We start from the raw sequence: 21,622 nt of genomic DNA, 5'->3' as shown, positions 1-21,622 counted from the left end.
ACATATGCAAATTTCATGCAAATATCCTCTCTTTTTTTGGCAATGAGTAAGCGGCCACCCTACTGCCTGGTGAGGGAGGTCCCAGGAAGAGACAGTGTGGCATGCGAAGAAGCCACCAGGTGCCTGTTCTGCCCTGGTTGTGCTTTCTTCCTGGCCCCTTACCAGCCTCACTGATCTGGGGAAATTTAATTGGACCTCCATGCTGGTCTCCATTATGGACCGAACTATGTATGACATAGGCAGATAAGGTTCAAATGTGGATCAGTCTTTTCCAATCACATCTAAAAGAGGGAGAGGCAGAGTGAAAATGTGATTTAAACTGCCAACAGGTGAAACAGAAGCAGAAGAGGTGAAACCCCCCCCACACACACACACCTCTCTTGCACTCAGAATCCATCCCCCAAAGTCCTTTGCTCCCCAGCTAGGCTCTGTCTGATAAGAGTAGGGGGTTCAACTGTGAGAAAAGCACATGAGGGGGAAAGGACTGTGGAGGGAAATGGGGCTGGCCCAAGAGATTTTGCTGTCTGAGGCAAAGAACAAGATGGCAGCCCCCCCCCCCCCATTCCAAGTATAGAAGCCAACCAGCCCGGCATTGTGAATCTTACTTCAGCACTAATGATGGGAAAGCATCCTCCATCATACCTTGGGGCTAATTTAGGAGACATAGGGCAGGCCACGTGCCACACACAATTCTGTCCTCCAACACTTTGCCACCACTCCCTGTCCCTGAGCATCTGCTGCCTGAGACAGCCAACTCAATCTGCCTAATGAGGAGCAGGTGCGGGGGAGTTCAGCATCTCTTACCCGCACATCCCTTTGTCACTTTACATTGCACTCTGCCTCTTACTTTAGATGTAATTGGGAAGTTTGAAGACTCAGGTCTGTAAATTTCACATGTAGTTTATGCTGAAAGTTGGCCTTGGAAATGATTGGGAAACAGACAAAGGGATGGATGAGGGACCCAGGAAATGTGTCTCTGTGCTTCTACATCTCTACACCATGTCCCTCAGGTTGCCTTCACATGCTCCTGATGTAGGAACAGCTTGCACGTCTCACCATAAGGGAGAAATATGGAAGTCCCATGTTGGATGTGATGGAGAAGCATGGAGACTGGAAGTCAATACTTACTGTTGCATAACAGCTCTCTATCAAGGTTCAACGTACTGCAAAGATGTTAACATTGCAGGGCGTTATATTATATTGGTTTGTGTGCAAGCTATATGCTAGTGGATAAGTTTCTATGAAATGGTTAAGCTGATCACCCACCCATCATGCAGGAGGTTCATGTTTACCTGGGGAGAAATGTGTAATGTACAATATTGCTCAATGCAAATATATCTGTTTTCAGCACAGCATGATTTTGTGAGTCTGGAAAGCACTGAACAATTCTGCATAATGTGTATGGTCTTTGTTGGCATTCATGTAGTTTTCTGTATATGAGAATATACCCGTTTTATATTGCTTTTCTATATATTTTCTATTTTAAAAATAGTTTTATGTACACTTTATCTTGGTGCTATACTACTTTAAGGGTCCTTCCCCCCCCCCAACTTTTAGGACGTTTAACAGGATACTGATATTCTTAGCTTATTTTCCACTATCTAATTATTATTTAAATGAAAGCAAATGTTCTGAGGATTTTCAGCTGCCATATTCATACCCAGTTTTTCTTATGTAGTTTTTTGTACCTGCTGGATGTTGTTGAATATTAGTATGAAAAGAAAAGCCCCCATATAATGTGAGTGTTGATTTCTTTGGTGGGCTGATAAAGACTCTGAAACAAGCCTATTACACAAAGTGATATTTAATTTGATACACGCAGTAAGATTTAAATGAAGTGCAGAATTAATTGAATACAAAAGCCACAGTAATTTTTGATAACGTTTTATGCATAAGAACAGCCATGCTGGAAGTTCAGAAACCTTAACATTTGCAGTTGTGCATATAACATGCCCTCAAACCTTACCATTAAGGCTGGAATCCTGAGTCCACTTATTAGGGATCCAACTGCATGGGCCTTACTTCTGAATAAGCTGATTAAGATGGTGCTGTTAATGGGAAAAAAGTGTCATTGAAATAAATGGGACTCGCTACTTAATCAGTACTGTTGAAATCAAGATGTCCTTACAATAGCTTCTTCCATGTCTTTTTGATCTCCCAGTTTTTTTCTTTTCTTTTTTTACTTTAGGAGCTTTACAGTGCAATCCTATACATGTCTACTCAGAAACAGACATTAAACTGAGTTCAGTGTGACTGACCCCTAGGCTTTCTTCACACAGAGCTTTTATCCTGTGATTGAGATTGCTCCTTCATGGAAATTTGCAGGCTCTTTAGATGGTGCCGTGACCCTCCAAGGCATCTCTTGCACTAAATGCCCTTTGTTCCGTTTTAAATAGATCTCAGATAATGAGCTATCAAATTACTCTGTTGTGTTTCGCTTGAGTCCTCTCTGGGAAAAGAGGAAAAGCGGCAAGAGGAGGAGTGAGATCAATGAAAGATATGGAAGAATCAGAGACAGGGAGAAGGAGGGGGAAAGGGGAGGGGGAAAAGGTACCATGTGAAAAAGGGAGTCATTGTGATCCTGCATTTAAAATGGATGCAGAAAGCCCCATTTTAAATGTGGGATTTTAGGCTGGTGTAGAGATGCCCCTAGTTAAGTGTATATCGGACTGCAGCCTTGCAGTGCAATCTTAGACACGTCTATTCAGAAGTAAGCCTGTTTGAGTTCAGTGGGGCTTACTCCCAGGAGTGTTTGTGTGGGCTTGCAGATGTAAGCATCTTCTGTGACCATTCCAGCTTAGCCTGAAGAAAAGTTATGTGATGCTGAAAACATGCTTATGTTTTCAGATTACTAGAGAGTTAATAGTTCCATATAAATCTGTATGTGGATGTATAAGGAGACATCTCAAAAGAGAAATAATATGTTTACTGAAGTAGAGGGGATGGCTTTCAAAGCTTCTCTTACTAAGAACCATAGCAGAATGAATTTGTATTGTTGCTAACCTGCTGGAGTTCATGGCCCTTGTCATACATGTAATAATGATAAGAAAGCCAATCATCTGCATACTGGCACTCTTGATCATCTTGGGCATATTGATCGACATCTTTCCCCAGAAAATAGGCTGGAGAAAGCCTTTGCAAAACCACAGCACCAAACTGATAGGTCAGCTTCCTTCGGATTTTAATTATTTCCCCCGTTCTTCCATAATTCCTCAGAGCTCTGGCCATTTTCTGGTAAGTCATGGTCTTCCGGTTTCCTTTGCTTTTCCCCCACAGTTCTGCCAATTTCTCCTTGTTTTTGGAAACAAACTGGAAGACACCATTGGGCTTATCTATCCACTGGATGCAGTTTGCCATGTCTGGGTTTTGGAGAGATTCGTGAAGATATTCAAATAGGCGCAGCTTTTTCCTGCCTATCAGGAAGTGGGAAAAAAGCACAAAGCAAGCTCTAAATGGCATCTGTTTATAATGGAATCTATTTTGAAATTTCAATAATTAAAGCACAGCTCTACTTTTTTATGAAAGTTGTGTCAACAGTACAAAAATGTATCAGCAGTTTGGTTGAGGACTGGTTATGTGCAATGCTTAACCATTGGTTTAAGGCAGTATGGGGAACCTCCAGGCCATGGGCCAAATTTTGCCTGGCTAGCTGGCTCATTCAGCCTACAGGGCCTTTGGGGAGGTCCCTCCCAGAAGCCCCTTGGTCAGAAAAAGAATCTCTACTGTTATCTCCACTGATCGGAAATAACAGCAGGGATTCTCCTTAGCACAGCACATTGTGCCCACCCAACTGGTGTGCTAAGTGAAACTGCCTCAGAAAGCACTCTGGCCAGGCACTGGATGACATCAGGGCAGTAGTCCCGCCCTCTGACATCAGGGATGTGACACCACCCCTTGTGTCATTTGGCCCACAGAGGGCTTGATGCGGAGTTATCCCCCCCCCCCAGGATACAGTTTGACACCCCTGCTTTAATTCAATCAGTGGGTCAAGACCAACTACTGGGTGACAGCCTGACATAAGGTGGGCTGCAAGAGTAACACTGCCACCCTACACATATGGTAAAAAAAGAAGAAGAAGCAGATCCCCCAATGTATGTTTGGGTTAAAAGATCCTGGGTCTGAAAGGGCTGATGAAAGAATTGAGCATTCTTTGTTAGGACTCCCAAGTTTCCCTCACAGATTTATAGTTCCCAGGATTCCCTGGGAAAGGAAGTAAATGTTAATCCAGTTTTTCTGCTGTAGTCTCAATATAAATGCTGTCTCCCTTAAGAGTGCTTTTGGAATGATACCAGCGACAAAATGCATGTGGGAAACAAAATGGCTAAATGGAAAACTCCACAAGTATTTTCCCCTCCTGGTAACAGCCAGGAATAGGAGCTTTAAGAAATGGCTGTTTCTTGCTTAATAATGTTTTCTCCAAAAAGCCATGGAGTTTTCCCATTCTACCATATCATTGTCCACAAGAATCTTTCTGATAGGACTCCCAAGGAGAAAAACATGGGTTCTTCTAACTGGATTTCTGTGGAGGGTGGGCAAAGGAGTTTGTGTGAAATATAAGCATGTTCACACAAGTGAGGATGGACAATGGAAACAAAGACAAAGACAAAACAAAGAATCAAGAAAAAAAAAGAACAATTTAAATCTATGAGAAGCAAACAGGGAGTGCCTAACAGAGTAAGCATACAATACACCACAGAATAGAAATGAGTCTCTGGAAGACTCTGGTAGATCTAAAAATTCAATGTTAATACATTTTCCTCAATACCAATGAATGCAGCAGTAACAGAAAAGGCTAATGCATTCCAAAATGTTCCTAGGAATCAAGGCAGCATACACATGTAAGTATCAAGATTTTCACAAACCTTTCCCGCCTTTTTGCTGTAGAGGTGTAATACACATCCCTTGGCTTTCTGGAATAGGCTGCAGGGTATGGTAGACAGATCCATCCAGATACAAGTCTGCTTCGGTATACTTGCAGAAGTGGACGACAGCAGTGTGAGGAAACATGAAAGGAAGTTAAGTTATAACCTGTCTTGTAGAATTCCATAGTCACAAAGTAGGGTTGACAATTACTGATTACATAAATACTGATCTTTTTCTTTTTGTGTGTATAACAAGGGGGAGATCATGCAAATCTTTCTGTGTGTCTATTAGCTATTAACTTGATTTCTTAGGATAAGTGGGCTTTAGATTATGATGCTTTATGTACTACTAATACTACAATCCTAAGAAAACTTACTGGGAAATAAGTCCTAATGAGAATAATGGGGCTTACTCCCAAGTTAGCGTGCATAGGATTACATGTTTAGTGAGACTTCTGTGATTACCAGTGATAAGATTTCCCTAGCATAGGTTTCAAATAATGGAGTCACCATAGGTTGCCCAATATATATAATGTGGCAATATTTTTCAAACTTAATTTCTTAGTAAGATGTATGCTATCAGAGCAACATAATGCTTAAAAAAAAAAGCATTGTTCTACTTTACTACTGCATTTCACTTACGATTGTATTCCTCCAGTTATATATGTTTTTTTCTGTGGAAGACTCTGCCAAGTAACTTGGACTTGCTTGGAGAGACTGGTGATGGTAATTCAGACAGTTTTTATAGCCTTCTTCAGAGGGGGAAAACAGAAAACGTGAGGAAGCAAAGTGTATCTCTACACCAGCATAAAATCCCGCATTTAAAATGGGGCTTTCTGCTTCTATTTTAAACGCACGATCACCCCGAACTCCCTTTACATACACTTTCTTCCCCTCTGCTTTCCCCCTTATCTGAGTCTTCCATACATTTCATTATACAGCCACTAGATGGTGCTGTGGTCTAGCTCCTCTTATTGCCGCCTTTCCTTTTCCACAGAGGGAACTCAAGTGGAATTCAAGTGCAATAATTTGATAGCTCATTATCTGTGATCTATTTAAAAATGGAATAAAGATCATTTAGTCCAGGAGATGCCCTGGAGGTTAATAACATCATCTAAAGGACCCACAAAAGTCTGTGAGTAACCAATCTTAATAACAGGATAAAAGCTCCATGTGAAGAAGCCCAAAATGTAGAAGAGAAAATGCTCCAAAAAATGCTCCTAAAAATCAGGGATGTGGGGAACCATAATTTGAAAAGGAAAGTGGGCAGAAAAGTGGACCACACTTTGAATTTCTCCTTGCCAATACATTTTTTTTCTATATAGGAGAACTTACAGTTTTTATTCATAGTCAGGGTACTTCCAGCCAGCTAGCTCCTAGCACTAATAATGAAAAGGCATTGTGGATCTCTTCCATCTTTCCCTCCTTAACAGACATTTTTAGGTAAGAAAAAAGGATAGAAGAAGTGGTGGGAAAACACAAGAGGGTTATAAGTAAGTGGAGGATGATATTGTCTGGAATTTACCAGACATTTCTTTGCTGAACATATCAGATTTGGGATGAAGTGGGGGATTGTCTAAGCACCACACTGATGTATATTCTGACATTTGGAAATAATTGGAAACTTTACATAATTAAAACTGGAATGGAGCTGCTTGTTTTCTTTTTACCTGGCACATAATTAAAGTCACCATCAGAATGTTGCTGTAACACCTCCAAGGCATCTTCAAGAGCTTGTCCTAACAAGTCTTGGTCTGTAAAACTCTGCAACAATAGACGTCTTTATTTCTATTTTTGTGGTTGAAATGAATCAACAGCAAGGAGGAAAAGATGAAATACATTCTTAAATAATGGAAAATTGATCAAACGCAATTGTGTGGACAACACCAAAATGTATTTCCAAAGTATTCATTTATTTGTTGCCAGACTTGCTCTGATCCAAAAACCACAAGGCTTGCTGGATCAAAAAAGCCAGCTGCCTAAGGATGGGGGAGAGCATATCATCCCTCACACTAGGCATAGCTGTCCAGGGAGGTGCAACCACTGCACCTTCTCCCCCTTACTAAATGCCCCAGTGAGGAGTAGGAATGGGGGAGAAATTCGTTTGGTTCGCATTTTAATACAATTTTCCCCAATTTCACACTTTTCAATCAATAGTTAAACTATGGAATTCACTACCACAGGATGTAGTGATGGCCACCAATTTGGATGGATGGCTTTAAAAGGGTGTTGGACAAATTCCTGGAGGAAAGGGCTATCAATGGTTACTAGTCCTGATGGCTATGTGCTACCTCCAGTCCCAGAGGCAGTGAGCCTACGTACACCGATTGCTGGGGAACATAGGTGGGAGGGTGCTGTTACGCTCATGCCCTGTTTGAGTGTTCCCGGCTGACAGCTGGTTGGCCACTGTGTGAACGGAATGCTGGACTAGATGGACCTTTGGTCTGATCCAGCAGGGCTCTTCTTATGTTCTTATGTTCTTAATACATGAACTGAAACTCAGTTCTCCTTAAAAGTTTGTACTTCTCTGAATTTCGCAATGGAGTTCTCTAATCAAATAATGCATACAAATATATTAGGGAAAGTGCACTCAAAATGCGTATATTTGTGAAAATAATGTTAAAATGCATATATTCATGAAAATAATATTAAAATGTGTAATATTAGGAAAAATGCTTGCTAAAAATTGTGTACATTATGCAAAATTGCATACAAAAATGCATGTATTTGAAGAAAGGAGCACAAAGCTCAGTACAAATTTTCATGGATACACACACACACACACACACACACATATTCTCAGTGTTTGTGATGAACCGAATTTAAGATTGGGGAGGAAATGAGAGAAACCGAAAGTGACAGATTTATCCATCTCTAGTGAGGAGCTTCTGAGAGCAGCTTTGGACATGACACAGACATCTCAACCAACACCAAACATCTATATTCCAACCCTAAGAAACTTCTGTATCCCCAAGTGCAGTAGTGGTTACAGCAGCCTTTCCCAACCTGGCACCCACCAGATGTGTTAGTCTACAACTCCTAGTATGCCCTGGTCAGCCATGCTGGCTGGGTCATGCTAGGAGTTGTACTCCAAAACACCTGGTGGGCACCAGTTTGGGAAAGCTTGGGTTAGAGTATCACAGATTCACAGCCAAACTAGGTGAGGCACCATTCACTGAAACAGCAATTGCATGAATGACTTTTAAAAATGTAAATAGCAGCCATCAGGGGTGAGGGGCAATCTACTTTATTTATTTATTATTTATTTATTAAATTTATTAATCGCCCATCTGACTGGTCACCCAGCCACTCTGGGCGATGTACAACCCACCATAAAACAATTTAAAACAATAAAATTTTACCATAATTTTTTTTTTTTTAAATACCCTAACCCACCCCAAATGCCTGCCTGAACAACCATGTTTTTAATGCACGACGGAAGCTCATTAAAGAGGGGGCATGACGGAGTTCCCTAGGGAGGGAGTTCCACAGAGTGGAACTTTGGGACCCTGGCAGGGAAAGAAGCTTTAACCTCTTGCTCCCCACCAGGGTCCTGATCCAGATCGGGGAGGGAGGGCAGCACACCTGCTATTTATTTTTTAGAATAGCATTCATACAATAAGCAATTAATTACCAATGGGGTCTCATCTACTTTTCCCTCAGCCTAAACCAACGGGACCAGCCATCTGGGAACCAATGACTCTCCAGTCTTATCTCAGGTTGGGCAAATCTGTCACGTTTCTGCAGATTTTCACCTTTTCCCACCTCCAAGTCTGTTCCATGCCAGTTCCATGTGGATTTCCATGTTACAAAAGTGACCTCAGAGAGGAAGGGGGCGTGCCAGTGGGCGTGGAGGGGAGGGGACTGGGAAGGCTGGCTTACGACGTATCCCCAGGCCTCCCCAGCCTCCTCCCCTCCGTGGCATATGCCCTGGTTCAGAGATTCTCTCAAACTAAATTGTCAGTACATTGGCAACCACTGATTGCCTGTCTACTGCGTATATAGTCAGATTTCCCTTAAAACCAGATACCACCTAGAGCCAGCTCAGTACTTCACTCTTTATATAGGTAATACAGAATTCTATTTCTTCAGAAACACTCTTTCAGACAAGATTTGTCTTTTTGTCCCTTTTACTACAAAGTATTAGCATAACAGTACTAATACAAGAGATTATGCACACATAAATTCAAAGCCATGAAACATCTAACATCATTCTAAACAAGGCTTCTAAGCAGAGTCAAGTACATTTGCCAGTTCTCAGTGATAATCAGTATCAAGCTTACCAGCTTGATTCTACAGGCAACAAGTTGGGGGAAGCTGATCCAAAAGTATAGCGCCCACTGTTGCGTGTTCTGAGTCTCCTCTATATACTTTTTGGATACTATAAAATACGTTCATACTACAGTTTATATTTCTTATCTAAGATTTCCAAAGAAAATATTTCTGCTTTAATTCTTCATATATGTCTAAATAAGATTATCGAATGTTGAAGCTTCATATCCAGAGATTAATGCACTCAACATACTTCTACAATCATTTTAGCCTTCTTTGACATGTTGCAGATGTGTTTTTGAGACAAAAAATATTTCTTTGATGTCATCCTGTCTTGTAAGCTTGTTATCTTATACATATTTCATTATTTTTACAATATGGAATGAAACTTTTTTAGTAACTTATCTGATGGCCTATCTGGCCTCATTATGTAGCTATTTGTTTTATGGTACCCTCTTTAACCCTCCAAAATGAAAGTCATAACCCTAAATTTAACATTGGCACCTCTTTACCTGGATTCCTTTCTAATCAGCAAAGGGTGCTAATGATCTATCTCTAATGGCCTGGTACTACTGCCTCCCATCTGGCAAACCTCAGAAATGAGACCCCTTAATTACTCCTGGGTCAGAAGGCTATACTGGGTTGTATTAGGCACTGGGATCTCTTTTTTAATTCCAGAATTCTCTTGGAGGCACTTGATTATAGAATTTGCTTCTTTTATTCATATGTTTTGGAAATGCCCAATGGCTGCCTCCTTTTGGGAGGAAGTCATTGTATGGATAAATTTTGTATTGGAAAGCTCTTTAATATTTACTGATGTAAATGTTCACTTAAATTACTTACCTGTTTCTTGGAACGTAACACATGGTCAGCGTAAATGGATTTTTCACACCCATTTGGTTGCTAAAAGACTGATACTACAGTATTGGAAAGATAAAAGCTCATTGCCTATAATGCAATGGATTGAAGACTTAACAACACTAGCAACTTTTGAAAGAGTGGCATACAGGTGTAACTTGCAAATGGACTTATATGCAGATATTTGGTCTACTTTTACTGAAGTTTATGTGTAACTTTTTTATTTTTTTCAAATATTGTAATGTTAGAAATGGATGATTTTGAATATGTTGTTGTTGTTTTATTTTTATTTCAGTCTTTTTTTTAGGTTTTGTAATGTTTTCAGTTTGTTTTGTTTTGTAAAAATTCACAATAAAATATTAATTTAAAAAAATCCAAATTGAACAGCAGGGATAAGACAATGCAAATATGAAAGATTTGCCTGATCTGCCACACCTCCCACTCCAACACAACCCAGCTAGATGGGTGAAAAGGCCCACCTAGCCAAAATGCAGAGCCGGAGGAGCACGGAGGAGAAGATCACCTCCGTCGTTTCTCTCACTCTGCATTGGATGGCCGTTAAGCCTGTAAGTTTGGAAGCTTACGGCCATCCTGATAAGATTGTGCTCTAAACTGACTTTATCTAGAATTAATCGGCAAAAATTGGAAGCTCTTCTGAATGAAGGAAATCCATGATTTGCAAACTTACCATTATTAAAAACAATACCAGATCTTCAGGATTATGTGATATCAGGTTGCTTCTACCAAGGAGCATACAGTCCAAAAGAGACAATGTGGAAGTCAACAGAGGGGAGATGGAGAAGTGGGAGAGAGAGAAAGGTCGAAGGGGAGGAATATAAACAAATGCATTTAGAAACTATTACCAATCACTACATGCCTACATACCTTCATATCTTTCCAGTCTGATTTTATCAGCGTGTTTATTTTTTTAACCTGTTTTATACTATGCTTTTTCACCTATATTTTTAAAAATTATAGAAATATTAACAGAGTAATGTTTAAATGAAATACTAACTTTAAAAACTGATGTAAAAAAAACATGCTGCCTTACCAGTCTGCATAATCTTAACACCATGTTCTTTTAATCTTTTAACCAATCTTTTAATTAGCACTAAAACACTTTTGGGCTTATCCTTAAAAAAAAGTTATAAAAGTAATTGTGCAATACCATCTAAATTAAGAAAAGAGGTTTAGTGCAATTTTTTTTAATGATCTAAAAACTAAAGTGAGAGTTTTTCATTATTAAAGTTTCATCATGGTCCACTGAAAGTTAATCTTTCACCATGAGGTACAGATCAGGATCACGCCCCTAATATAGGGGAATTATATATTTAAATACTAGGAAAGAAGGAATGAAGTAAAAAAAAAGTTTATTAGAGATATATTTTGATTTTATTGGCCACAATTGTGGTAAATGTGATAAACGTAAATGTGTTAAACTGTGATAAATAGCTGCATGTACCCTTTGGGGCTTTCGAGGACTCCTACTACTCAGAGCAAAATACTTTAAAAACATGGAGGAGTTTCAAAAGCATATTGTGTGATGGACTCGGGAGGGGGCAGGATTCTGCCGTTTCAAGAGATAAAACCAGACATCCCATTGGGTATGCCCATATCTTTAACTCTCAAATTCAGCCTTCCCCAACCATGGCCTCCAGATGTGTTGGATCACAACTCCCAGCATCCCCAGCCAGCTGGCTAGGGGACCTGGGAATTGTAGTCCAACATATTTGGAGGGCACCTGGTTGGGGAAGGCTGCTCTAGATTGTGGCCATAATCCATGACGATTTGTAAGTGCATTTGGAGTCATTCTCCAAATTGGTCAGTCAGGCCAAAGAAGAATACCTTCTAGAACAGCCTTTTCCAACTTGGTGCTCTCCTGGACTACAACTCCCACCATCCCCCAGCCAACATGGGAGTTGCAGTCCAACACACCTCTGTTGTCGACACTGTGAGAGATTAAAAGGGTGGTTAGATCCAGCCACCACTGTTCTCGTGCTGCTTAAGGTATTGCTATTGTACCTAGCTGTGCCCACCAGAGGAGCCTTTACTCCAGATCCTTCAAATCTGGAGTTGGCCCAGAGCACAGCTGCCAGTCTCTCCCTCCCGGATGTCCTTCCTTGGCAGCAGCAGCAGCAGCTCTGGATGGAAGCTGACCAATGGTAGACAGCGAAATAGCTAAATCTTGAACTGAGTAGCCTGCAAACACTTACCTAGGAAAGGACGCTGGCTTGAAACACAGAACCTGCTTTAAGTCAGCACAGGAGAATATGAATTCCTACCAGCAGTGGGGTTGCATTAAGTAGTAAGTTTTGGGGAAGTACTATCTTTGGGGATTTCTCATTAAAATAAAAGATGCAGCACATTGCAACCTTAGCTTTTTTATTTAAAAAAATTGCCGCCTTTTCACGGACAAAGGGAAAAAGCAGAGAGAAGAAGAAAGTCCCTTAATGGTAGAGAGAAAGGGCAAATATAGATATTTATATAGAAGAGTGTTGGTGCTTTTATTGGAAAGAATGAGAAGCAGTGGTTTAAAACTGCAGGAAAGAGGATTTAAGTGAAGCATTAGGAAGTCCTAAAGTCACCAGTTGTTCTACTAGCCAACTCCTGTGCCTTTAACAGCATCAACCAGACAAAGTGAAATTATGCAGATGAAGTTTTTCCCATCGCTTGCCTTCAACCCAGGAAAAGCTTCATCTGCTACTTTTCTGGGGGCATGATCTAGCCAAAGTTAGACCTTTTAAAGTCCATCCATTTCAACGGGAGAATTAAGTACATGCTTGACTCTCTCCTGTTAAAATGACTGAAACGTTAAGGGCTTAATCCTATATATGTTTAGACAGAAAAAAGCCCTACAATTGTCAGCATGTCCCAGCCAGCCACGCTGGCTGGGAGTCAGAACTTTTTTGTGTCTAAACATGCATAGGATTAAGCCCTAAACATGTTTAATGTTTGTTTCTGTGAGACACAGGAGCAGGGCCAGGAAAAGATGGCGGCAATGCTGGGAAGAACTTTCTAACTGTAGCAAGCAGAAAAGTGAAAGGGGTTTTGAACCCTCAGTGGTAGTAAACATGAGGAAATGCCAGCAGCTGTCGCTTTTTTTAACACCATTTCTTAACACATTGCATAAGAATGCTAAAGTCATGTTCCACAGTAGCATTTTTTTACCACTTACTTGTAAAATCAGAAGGCCATCACATTCACAAGCTAGCTTCTTTGTAGGACTACTGTAGGAACATAGAGACCCATAGAAGATGAATAAGGGTGCAACCCTAAGCATATTTAAACAGAAAAAAACCCTACATTGCTGGCTGGAATGCCGGACATTTTTCTGTCTAAATTTAGGATTGCACTCAAAGGGCGCAAACCTTTGGGTATAGTCAGCCGCCTCTGAACTCAGAGGCAACCGACTAGCCAATGCAGGGTGGGCGGAGAGCAGAAAGGAACTTCTCCTCCCAGCTCTGGCCACCCTGCATTTGCAGCTAGATGGCTGATTTTGGTTGTCTAGCCAGGGCACCTCAGAGCAGGGTGCGGGAAGCTGGACAGTGCATAGGAAGTGGAGTAATGGCACTTCCACCCTCCCCTGCCCGAGGATCACCCCCTTTCCCCCCACTACACGCTGCTCTTACGAGCATGGAGCCAGGGACGAACTGTGCCACTACGAGGTGGCAGCGGAGGGGGCAGGGAGGCAGTTTTCTGTGAACCAACCTTGGAGCGTGGGCTCCAAGCTCGGTTCCCAGAAAACAAAAAATCCTATGGGTGTCTAGCCGCTGTCTAGTGACCACAGGTTTGCGCCCTAAGCCTGCAATCCTAAAATAACTTATTACGGCATAAGTACCACAGAACTAAATGGGGATTACTTCTGAGTAGACATGTATAGTGTTAGACTGCAACTTATTTTTATGTTACAAGGCTATAGCCATGCCAAAATGTTCAAGCAGACTACAAATGATGGGGCTGTGTGGGTGTGCGTGCATGCAGAGGCCTCCGTATGTACACCCCAATATATGTAGGCACTGAACACACAACCTGTGCCCTCCCTTTTTGCAGTGTACAGATTGAACTGCAGAGCCTACATGCATTAAATGAGCAGAGCCTACATGCATCAGGGCAACCCTATGCATGTTTACATGCAACAGGGCAACCCTATGCATGTTTACTCAGAAATAAGTCCCACTGTGTTCAGTGGGTCTTACTCCTAGAAAGATGGGCATAGGATTGCGGCCTAAATGTTACTGTAACTCTTGCATTTCATGGTCTTTTGAAATCACTATTTAGATTTTTTTTCTCTATATACATCTGTGTGGGTAGATACAGATTGAGATATATATGCCAACTAAGAATTACATTTCATACATCTGATGAAGTGGGGTCTCTTGTCCATGAAAGCTTAACGCTTCAGTAAATCTATCACTCTTTTAAGGGGTTACAAGACGCTTCTTGTGTCTTCTGTAACAGACTGATCCTACTCCTCCTCTGAAAGTTGTCATCTCTGCATTGTGCAGTTAAACTGTGAAATTGCTCAGTCATCTGTGCTCAAAGTGTACTTGCTGAAAACACTAGAAAAGAGCTATTTGAATATAGCCAGAGGAAGAAGTGTGATATTCTGGGGCAGCCTTCCCCAAACTGGTAACCTCCAGATATTTTGGACTTCAGCTCCCATCAGTCCCAGCCAGCATGGCCAATGCTGGAAGTTGTAGCCCCAAACATATGGAGGGCAGCAGGTTGGGGAACCCTGTTCTAGGGGATGGCAACGAAACTCGGGGGGGGAGGCTTAGCTACTGTCTCCCTAAGATTTGCGTTGCTTTGAGGCCAGCTATTCGTTCACTACTCGTTCGAGCTGTATATTTGTAAATAAAACAGTTTAGTACAAAAGATGCTACCACTCTTCAAAAGGAAACTGATTTTGTAAAAGGTCCAGTAATCATGGTACATTCAGGGTAGGACTTTGAGGCAAAGGCCCAGGGCCCACTCAACAGGAGGGCCCCCAAATGCAGGGCTGGCTTACCTCATTTTCAAGTAATCACCATCTAATGGGGGTTCCTGTAAGACCATTAAGCCCAGAGTCTAAAATGAGTCTAACTGCAGCAGTGTCCTCTAATCTCCTGCTCATCAGGAAAGGGGGGATTCAGTGCAAAACAATATCCCAAAATGAATAGAAAACCTGCGGCACATTAACTTTGAATCTGCTTCCACATCACAGCTTTTGTGTGCCTAAATAATATTTTATTTTATTACATTTATATCCCGCTCTTTTTCCTCTTGCAAGGAACCCAAGGCGGCTTACATTATCCTCTTCCTCTCCATTTTATCCTCACAACTACAACCTTGCGAGGTATGTTGGGCTGAGAGTCTGTGACTGGCCCAAAGTCACCCAGTGAGCTTCTATGGCTGAGTGGTGACTAGAACCCAGATCTCCTGGCTCCCAGTCCAACACTCTCACCACTACACCACACTGTCTCATAAATTATAACCACAGGAAAGGTTGAGTGTCGACTGTAGGAGTCAATCATAAAGGGGGCAAGGGGCATTGCCACCTGGGAAAACAGTTGGCCATACTCCTTTCCCTCACCATGCCCCCTTTCCCTTGTCACAGCTCCCTTCCCCGCTGACCACTGGTTATTTGGTGGTTTCCCAGCTTTTGCAGTCCTCCATTCTAAAAGGTTGACAAGCCTCTCCTAAGGTTCAGTTACTGGCATTAAGGGCCAGATAAAACTTCCTGGTATTTTTGGTTTTTTAGCCTCATCCACCACTGGAATGCAGCTCTTGGGCTGAAAAAGGTTCCCCATCCCTGGTTTAGGGAGAGCTAGGAACATGCAACAGCTATAGGTCTAGCAAATAGGATGCACACAGCAGAAACATTGTATCACCAGTCATTGATCTTGACTCAGTCTATTAATTTCTATGGGCTTGGTTCCCAATTTTTAAAAATTTATGGGATCAGCTATTCCAGGTCTCTTGACCAACGTAGCAGTGATCAGGGTGCATCTCTCCTGCTGTCAGAACTGTGTTCCCCACCCTCAAATGTGTAGGCAGGAATGAGCCACACACTTCCAATGACCCCAAAATTAAAGAGTCCTTTTTAAATTGTGGGGCATGATGATGACTCGGCATGGGATTTGGAAACGAAGATGTTGTTGTTCAGTCATTAAGTCGTGTCCGACTCTTCGCGACCGTTCCATGGGGTTCTCTTGGCAGGAATACTGGAGTGGGTTGCCATTTCCTTCTCCAGTGGACCACTTTTGTCAGAACTCTCCACCATGACCTGTCCGTCTTGGGTGGCCCTGCACGGCATAGCTTACAGCCTCACTGAGTTACGCAAGCCCCTTCGCCACAACAAGGCAGTGATCCATGAAGAAGAAAAGAAGACGACTAAGCAGCAAATTTCCTGTTCATCTGCCAGTCTGCTCAGTAAGTCATTAGACCTGGGCTATATAGTTCAGAGGTCCCCAGTACAGTACAGTTCCCATGGGCGCCTAATGTGGTGCCTGCAGGCCCCCATTTTTAAAATTATTTTTAATTTTTTCCAAATTTTTAATATACATACATGGATTTGTATGAAATGCATACAACGTTCTAGCAATTATACATGGGGTGCAACTTAAGTGGACCAAATATCCGAAAAAGTATCCACTTGAAGGTGATGTCTATGTGCCACCTTTTCAAATATTGAAAGTGGTGTAAGGTTCTCTATGCATTGCATTATAGGAAATGAGTGTTTATCCTTTCAGGGTTGTAGCATCAGTCTCTTAGCTGTCAAATGGGCACAGAGAATCCATTGATGCTGGCCATTCATTAATTTCCACAAAGCAGTTAAATAATTTAAAAGAGCATGTACATCAGTGAATATTAAAGACTGTTCAGTACAATTTTTTTCTGTGTAATAACCTCCCCACACAAGAAGCAACTACCGGACGTTGCCAAAATGTATGTTTAAAAGAAGCATTAGCTGTATTGCACTGCCTGCAATTCGCTGAATTAGACAATCCCTTGTTAAAGAAATGTTGCGATGTCCAGTAGACACAAAGCAAAAGCAAGTACCATAGATGCAAAAGGTAGACGCCAAAGTGGCAACCCACTGATTAGACATTTTGTGGTGGGGCCCACAGCATGGTCTCAAATCCCCAAATGTGCCCCCGGGTTCAAAAAGGTTGGGGACCCTTGGTCTAGCCTCTAGTGTGAGAAACACAAGGCATGGTGAAGTCAAAGTTAAGCACATTTAGTTTAATGCCTATTTAATTCTATGCTAAATGCAACACATGCTTAGCTCACCTGTGGGAGTGTTAAAAGTCCTCAGCTTCAGCTGGATCATGTGTAAACTTTTTGTAATGAATGTTTTATTGGATTTTTAAAAAATGTACCATCTTTTGTAAGCGACTCTTTTCTTCCAATGACCACAGAAACAGAGGGCATTCTCACATGACCATCTGGGTGCATAGTAGTGTGTGTGTTTGAGGAGACCCTTCCCATATGGACAGCGGTGGATATGCAGCTCAGAATTGTCCAAAACCACCTTAAGTACTTGCTAGTGTAAAAAGGCAGGGTATAACTCAATCTTGTTAGTATTACAAGTGGGAACTGCAACAAAATGTTGCAGTATGGAGTGCTCCTGTTCAGGGTTCCAGCCAGCCATGGCCTCTTCCAGGATACTTCTTTCCATTCCCCCCTCCCCAACTTGTTTCCCATTTCCTCCACAACAGGTAGTCAGCATTCTGTGCCCACTGAGCATGTTCATTCAATTGTTTTGGGTTCTTTCCCTCCATTTTTAAGTGGACTTGCTCCTCCTCTTCACTAATGCAACCTGCTTGTTCACCCTCCTCTTGCTCTGGCACAGACAACAGTGGTGCTTATGAAGGAAGGACGGGCAGTAGATGCCACTACCTCTTTGCTCAGTGGCTCTCTACTTGGCAAGCAAGCAGGTGGTAACAATAATAAAGAAGGAAGACCACTTGGCAACCATGCAAGGAGGAAGGGCCCTCAGAAACCTGCAACCAGCACTTAGACTTCTTTACAGTAGGGCAGCCTTTCCCAACTTTGGGTTCTCAGATGCTATTAGACTACAATTCCCACCATCCCTGACCATTGGCCATGCTGGCTGGGAGTTATGGTGGTTGTAGTCAAAGAACAGCTGGGAACCCAAGGTTGGGAAAGGCTCCAGTTGCCAGTGAAGGGTAGGCATGGTTGGGCACCTTCTGAGGGGCCACATCCCAGCAGGGGCCCATTGACAAGGGTGCCCTGGAGTTACTCCTCCTCTTCACCATTGCAACCAATTCTTCCACCTGTTTGTCACTCTAGCCCAGACAGTGGTGAGAAGGAGGAGCAGTAGACGCCACTACCTACTTGCTCACTGACTGTCTGTCTGTCGGGCAAGCAACTGGTAGCAATTATGAGAAAGAAGATGAGGAGAAATAGCAGTTAGTGACAATATTGGTGAGAAGTTAGGCTCACTGAGGGAGGGGGCCCATTGAGGGTGCCTTGCCCAAGGGCCCTCAAAAACCTGGGGCCAGCACTGACATTAGAATATGGGTTAACACACATCATGAGGTAAAGGACTAATTTTCTATGGCCTCTCTGTTCTAAAAACAAACTTCCACAAATACAAATTATTTGAGGAGGCCATCTTTATTCTTTTCTGTTTACACTAACTTCCTTTCTTATATTGTGTTCATTTTAAAAAAATTGCCCTTGTTTATCTTTCTTCTTTCTTTATACACCTGCTAGAACTCTTAAGTCCTTTTGATACTATTCTCTTAATAAACAGATATAGAGAGAGAAAGAGAAAGAGAGAGGAGGGAGGGGAGAGAGTGTTGAATGGATGGGGAATGTGAATGGGTGTATGATAAAGGGTGCAATCCTAAGCATGTTGAGAGAGAACAAAAGTCCTACAACTCCCCACTTTCCCAATGTCAGGAGTTGTCGGACTTGTTTGTCTAAACATTCATAGGATTGTGCCTAAAGAGAGTGGGCGTGGAGTGGCTCTGGCTCCACCCACATTTAGTACCCACTTTTGGCTCCTGGCCCCTCACCACTGGCATGTGGCCCATAATATCTGTTGTCTCATTCCTCCATCCATTTTCTTTGGCAGCACCTTGTCTTTGAAATTCCTGACCTCCAGATATTCATGTAATTCAGTTCCTTCCATTCTTAAAAAAGTTTCCAGCATCCGTTTTCCCAGGCTTTCTCTAATTCATTCAGATTTTAATGTAGGAAAACTTACTTCTGAGTAGAAATTTACAGAATTACACTGTTAGTGTTTCTCCCACTCTATTGTCTTTCCTCACACCCTTCTTCCTTTTACGTATATGTCTCTTCACCTGGATTCTACGCCTGCAGACCAGGTTTTGTAATTAATTCTGGGCACTGTGTGCCTTGAGAATTTTAAAGAAGCATTAGAAATACTACATCATCATTATTGTTTGATGATGCTGATTGTCAACCAGTCCAAATCTCTTTTCGCATTTGTAAGATTCACAATGTGCAACTTCCATACCCAACTGAGTGCCTTTCCCCATTGGTTTGTATCCGTCCTTGCCTCATACAATTAAAAACCTAATAACTATGTAGATAGGAATTCCATATCTTCTGAATATGAAATACAAAAGCCGTCCAGTCTTGTTTCCTTCCATGAATTTTCCATATCTACAAATCAATCTAAAAAACTACATTCAATTAAATATGTCTCTCTTCTGCTTTTTATATTTACAATAACCCCATTCAGAAATGTCACAATGGATAGTATCCAAGTTTAGACCTACATAGAGTAGACCCATTGAAATGAATGGGACAAGTTAGTCATGACTAACTCAAGTCTCATTCATTTCAACTGGTCTACTTTATGTAAGACTAACATTGGCTACTACCCATAGTTGATAATAAATCAACTAATTTATAATAAGTTGATTTATAATAAGATGTATACTAAGATAAGTTAAAATAAATGAATAAAAATAATTTTAAAAAGAAATGTCATAATGTTGTTGTGCAGTCTGCGCTTACGTGAGAGTGTTGGAATGGGACTCGGGAGATCCAGGTTCTTGTCCCCGCTCAGCCATGGAAGCTCACTGGGTGACTTTGGGCCAGTCACAGACTCTGAGCCCAACCCACCTCACAGGGTTGTTGTTGTGAGGATAAAATGGAGGCAGAGGAGGACTATGTATGCTGCCTTGGGTTCCTTAAGGAGGAAAAAAGGCAGGATATAAATGCAATAAATAAAATAATAATACTCACTCACCAACTGCTCAAGCTGGGAGCTGTAGGGCTTTTCTTTGGTCTAAACATGAATAGGACTGCACCTTAAAACCTGTATGACGCATCAACTATGATTTCTTTAACCAGCCCTAATTCATATAATTGGAAACTGCAAATTGATCTGTTGCTAACGCAAGTGCCAAACTCTGTGCTTTCTTTTTTTAAAAAAAATATTGTTTTTTGAGCACTGCAAGATCAGCTCCTTCATCACTTCTCCTTAGCCTGACCTTCCCATTCTTCTACACTGGTGCAAAGGATAATACATGTGGGTCCGAGAAGGACCTGCATGTGGGTCCAAGGATGGCTTTGGAGCTGCTGTAGCAGCGCATGGGTTGGAGGCATCCAACACACACAATGTGCATACATGCACACACATATACATCACCCTAATGCAACAGTGCACCCCCTTTCAAGGACAAATCCCACTCAGCAGTAGTTCTCAGACAACTGCTTCTTTGGCCCCACATAACCCAAGGCAATACCCTCTGTTGGGAAGTCCCATTGAGAAGGGAACACTTGAAAACCGCAACAACGAGGAAGAGATCGACACATACCAAAATCCAACAAAGTGCTTGACTTGTCTTCAAAGATGCTGAGAGCATCATTTCATAAACAAAAAATGCACCTAGCCAAGCATATTTGGGGTTAATCACTAATCAATTTTTAAAAAATGCTTTCCACTAGTTACTCGGATGAAGCACTTCATTTAATGAAATTTTTGGCGCTACGTAAAGAGCACGTGCACTTAAATTTCAGATAAATCTGCATGGAGAACGAGGGAGCTTTGCAGTAGAATTGTATGCATATTTACTGAGATGTAAGTCTCACTGTGTTCAATAGGCTTACTCCCAGAAATGTGCCTAGGATTGCAGTCTTACGGTGCAGCCCTATAGATGTTCCTTCAGATGTAAGTCCTATTGAGTTCAATAAGGTTTGTTCCCAGGTAAATGGCTACAGAATTGCAATTGTAGTGCATTTCAACAATTCCTGGTGGGATTCCCTGCCAAATACTTTTAAGAAATAGTTTTAGGATGCAACCCTAAACATGCTTACAAAGGCATAAGTCCCACTGAAAACAGTGGGACTTCTGAGTAAACATGCATAGGATTGTGTAGTTACTGTACCTATTTCCCTGCAACCCAGAACCTGTTCACAAAAATATTATTTTATTTATTCCTTACATTTCAACATATTCCTAGGGCGGTTTACAAAACGTTAAAATTACAATAAACAAAACCATGAAAACAAAAACATTAGAACACCACGATACAAAAGAGAGGTATAAAAGTGGCCAGTAGAATGATATAACATGAAACATGAAGCAACATAAAAGCAATATATGAGGATTAAGAAGCCTGGGGTGGGGAGCCTTTGCCTGGAGC

General features: G+C 41.7%; 1 protein-coding gene across 1 annotated transcript; it reads right to left on the bottom strand.

Moving 5' to 3' along the window:
• Positions 1-1,790: 1,790 nt before the first annotated feature.
• On the bottom strand, positions 1,791-12,233 carry SPIC (Spi-C transcription factor). The gene is made up of 7 exons (XM_084809563.1): positions 12,206-12,233; positions 10,681-10,732; positions 6,533-6,626; positions 5,505-5,614; positions 4,863-4,971; positions 3,004-3,413; positions 1,791-2,048 (listed from the first exon to the last, which is right to left on the bottom strand). The coding sequence occupies exons 2-7, from the start codon at positions 10,681-10,683 to the stop codon at positions 2,019-2,021; spliced, it is 756 nt and encodes a 251-aa protein (XP_084665689.1). The 5' UTR covers positions 10,684-10,732; positions 12,206-12,233; the 3' UTR covers positions 1,791-2,018.
• Between the last annotated feature and the right edge of the window lie 9,389 nt (positions 12,234-21,622).

This window comes from Heloderma suspectum, chromosome 7 (genome assembly GCF_057233095.1).
Source record: "Heloderma suspectum isolate Gila_16-S chromosome 7, 16-S_ref, whole genome shotgun sequence".
Lineage (NCBI taxonomy): Eukaryota > Metazoa > Chordata > Lepidosauria > Squamata > Helodermatidae > Heloderma > Heloderma suspectum.
This window is presented reverse-complemented; position numbering and strand designations above follow the sequence as displayed.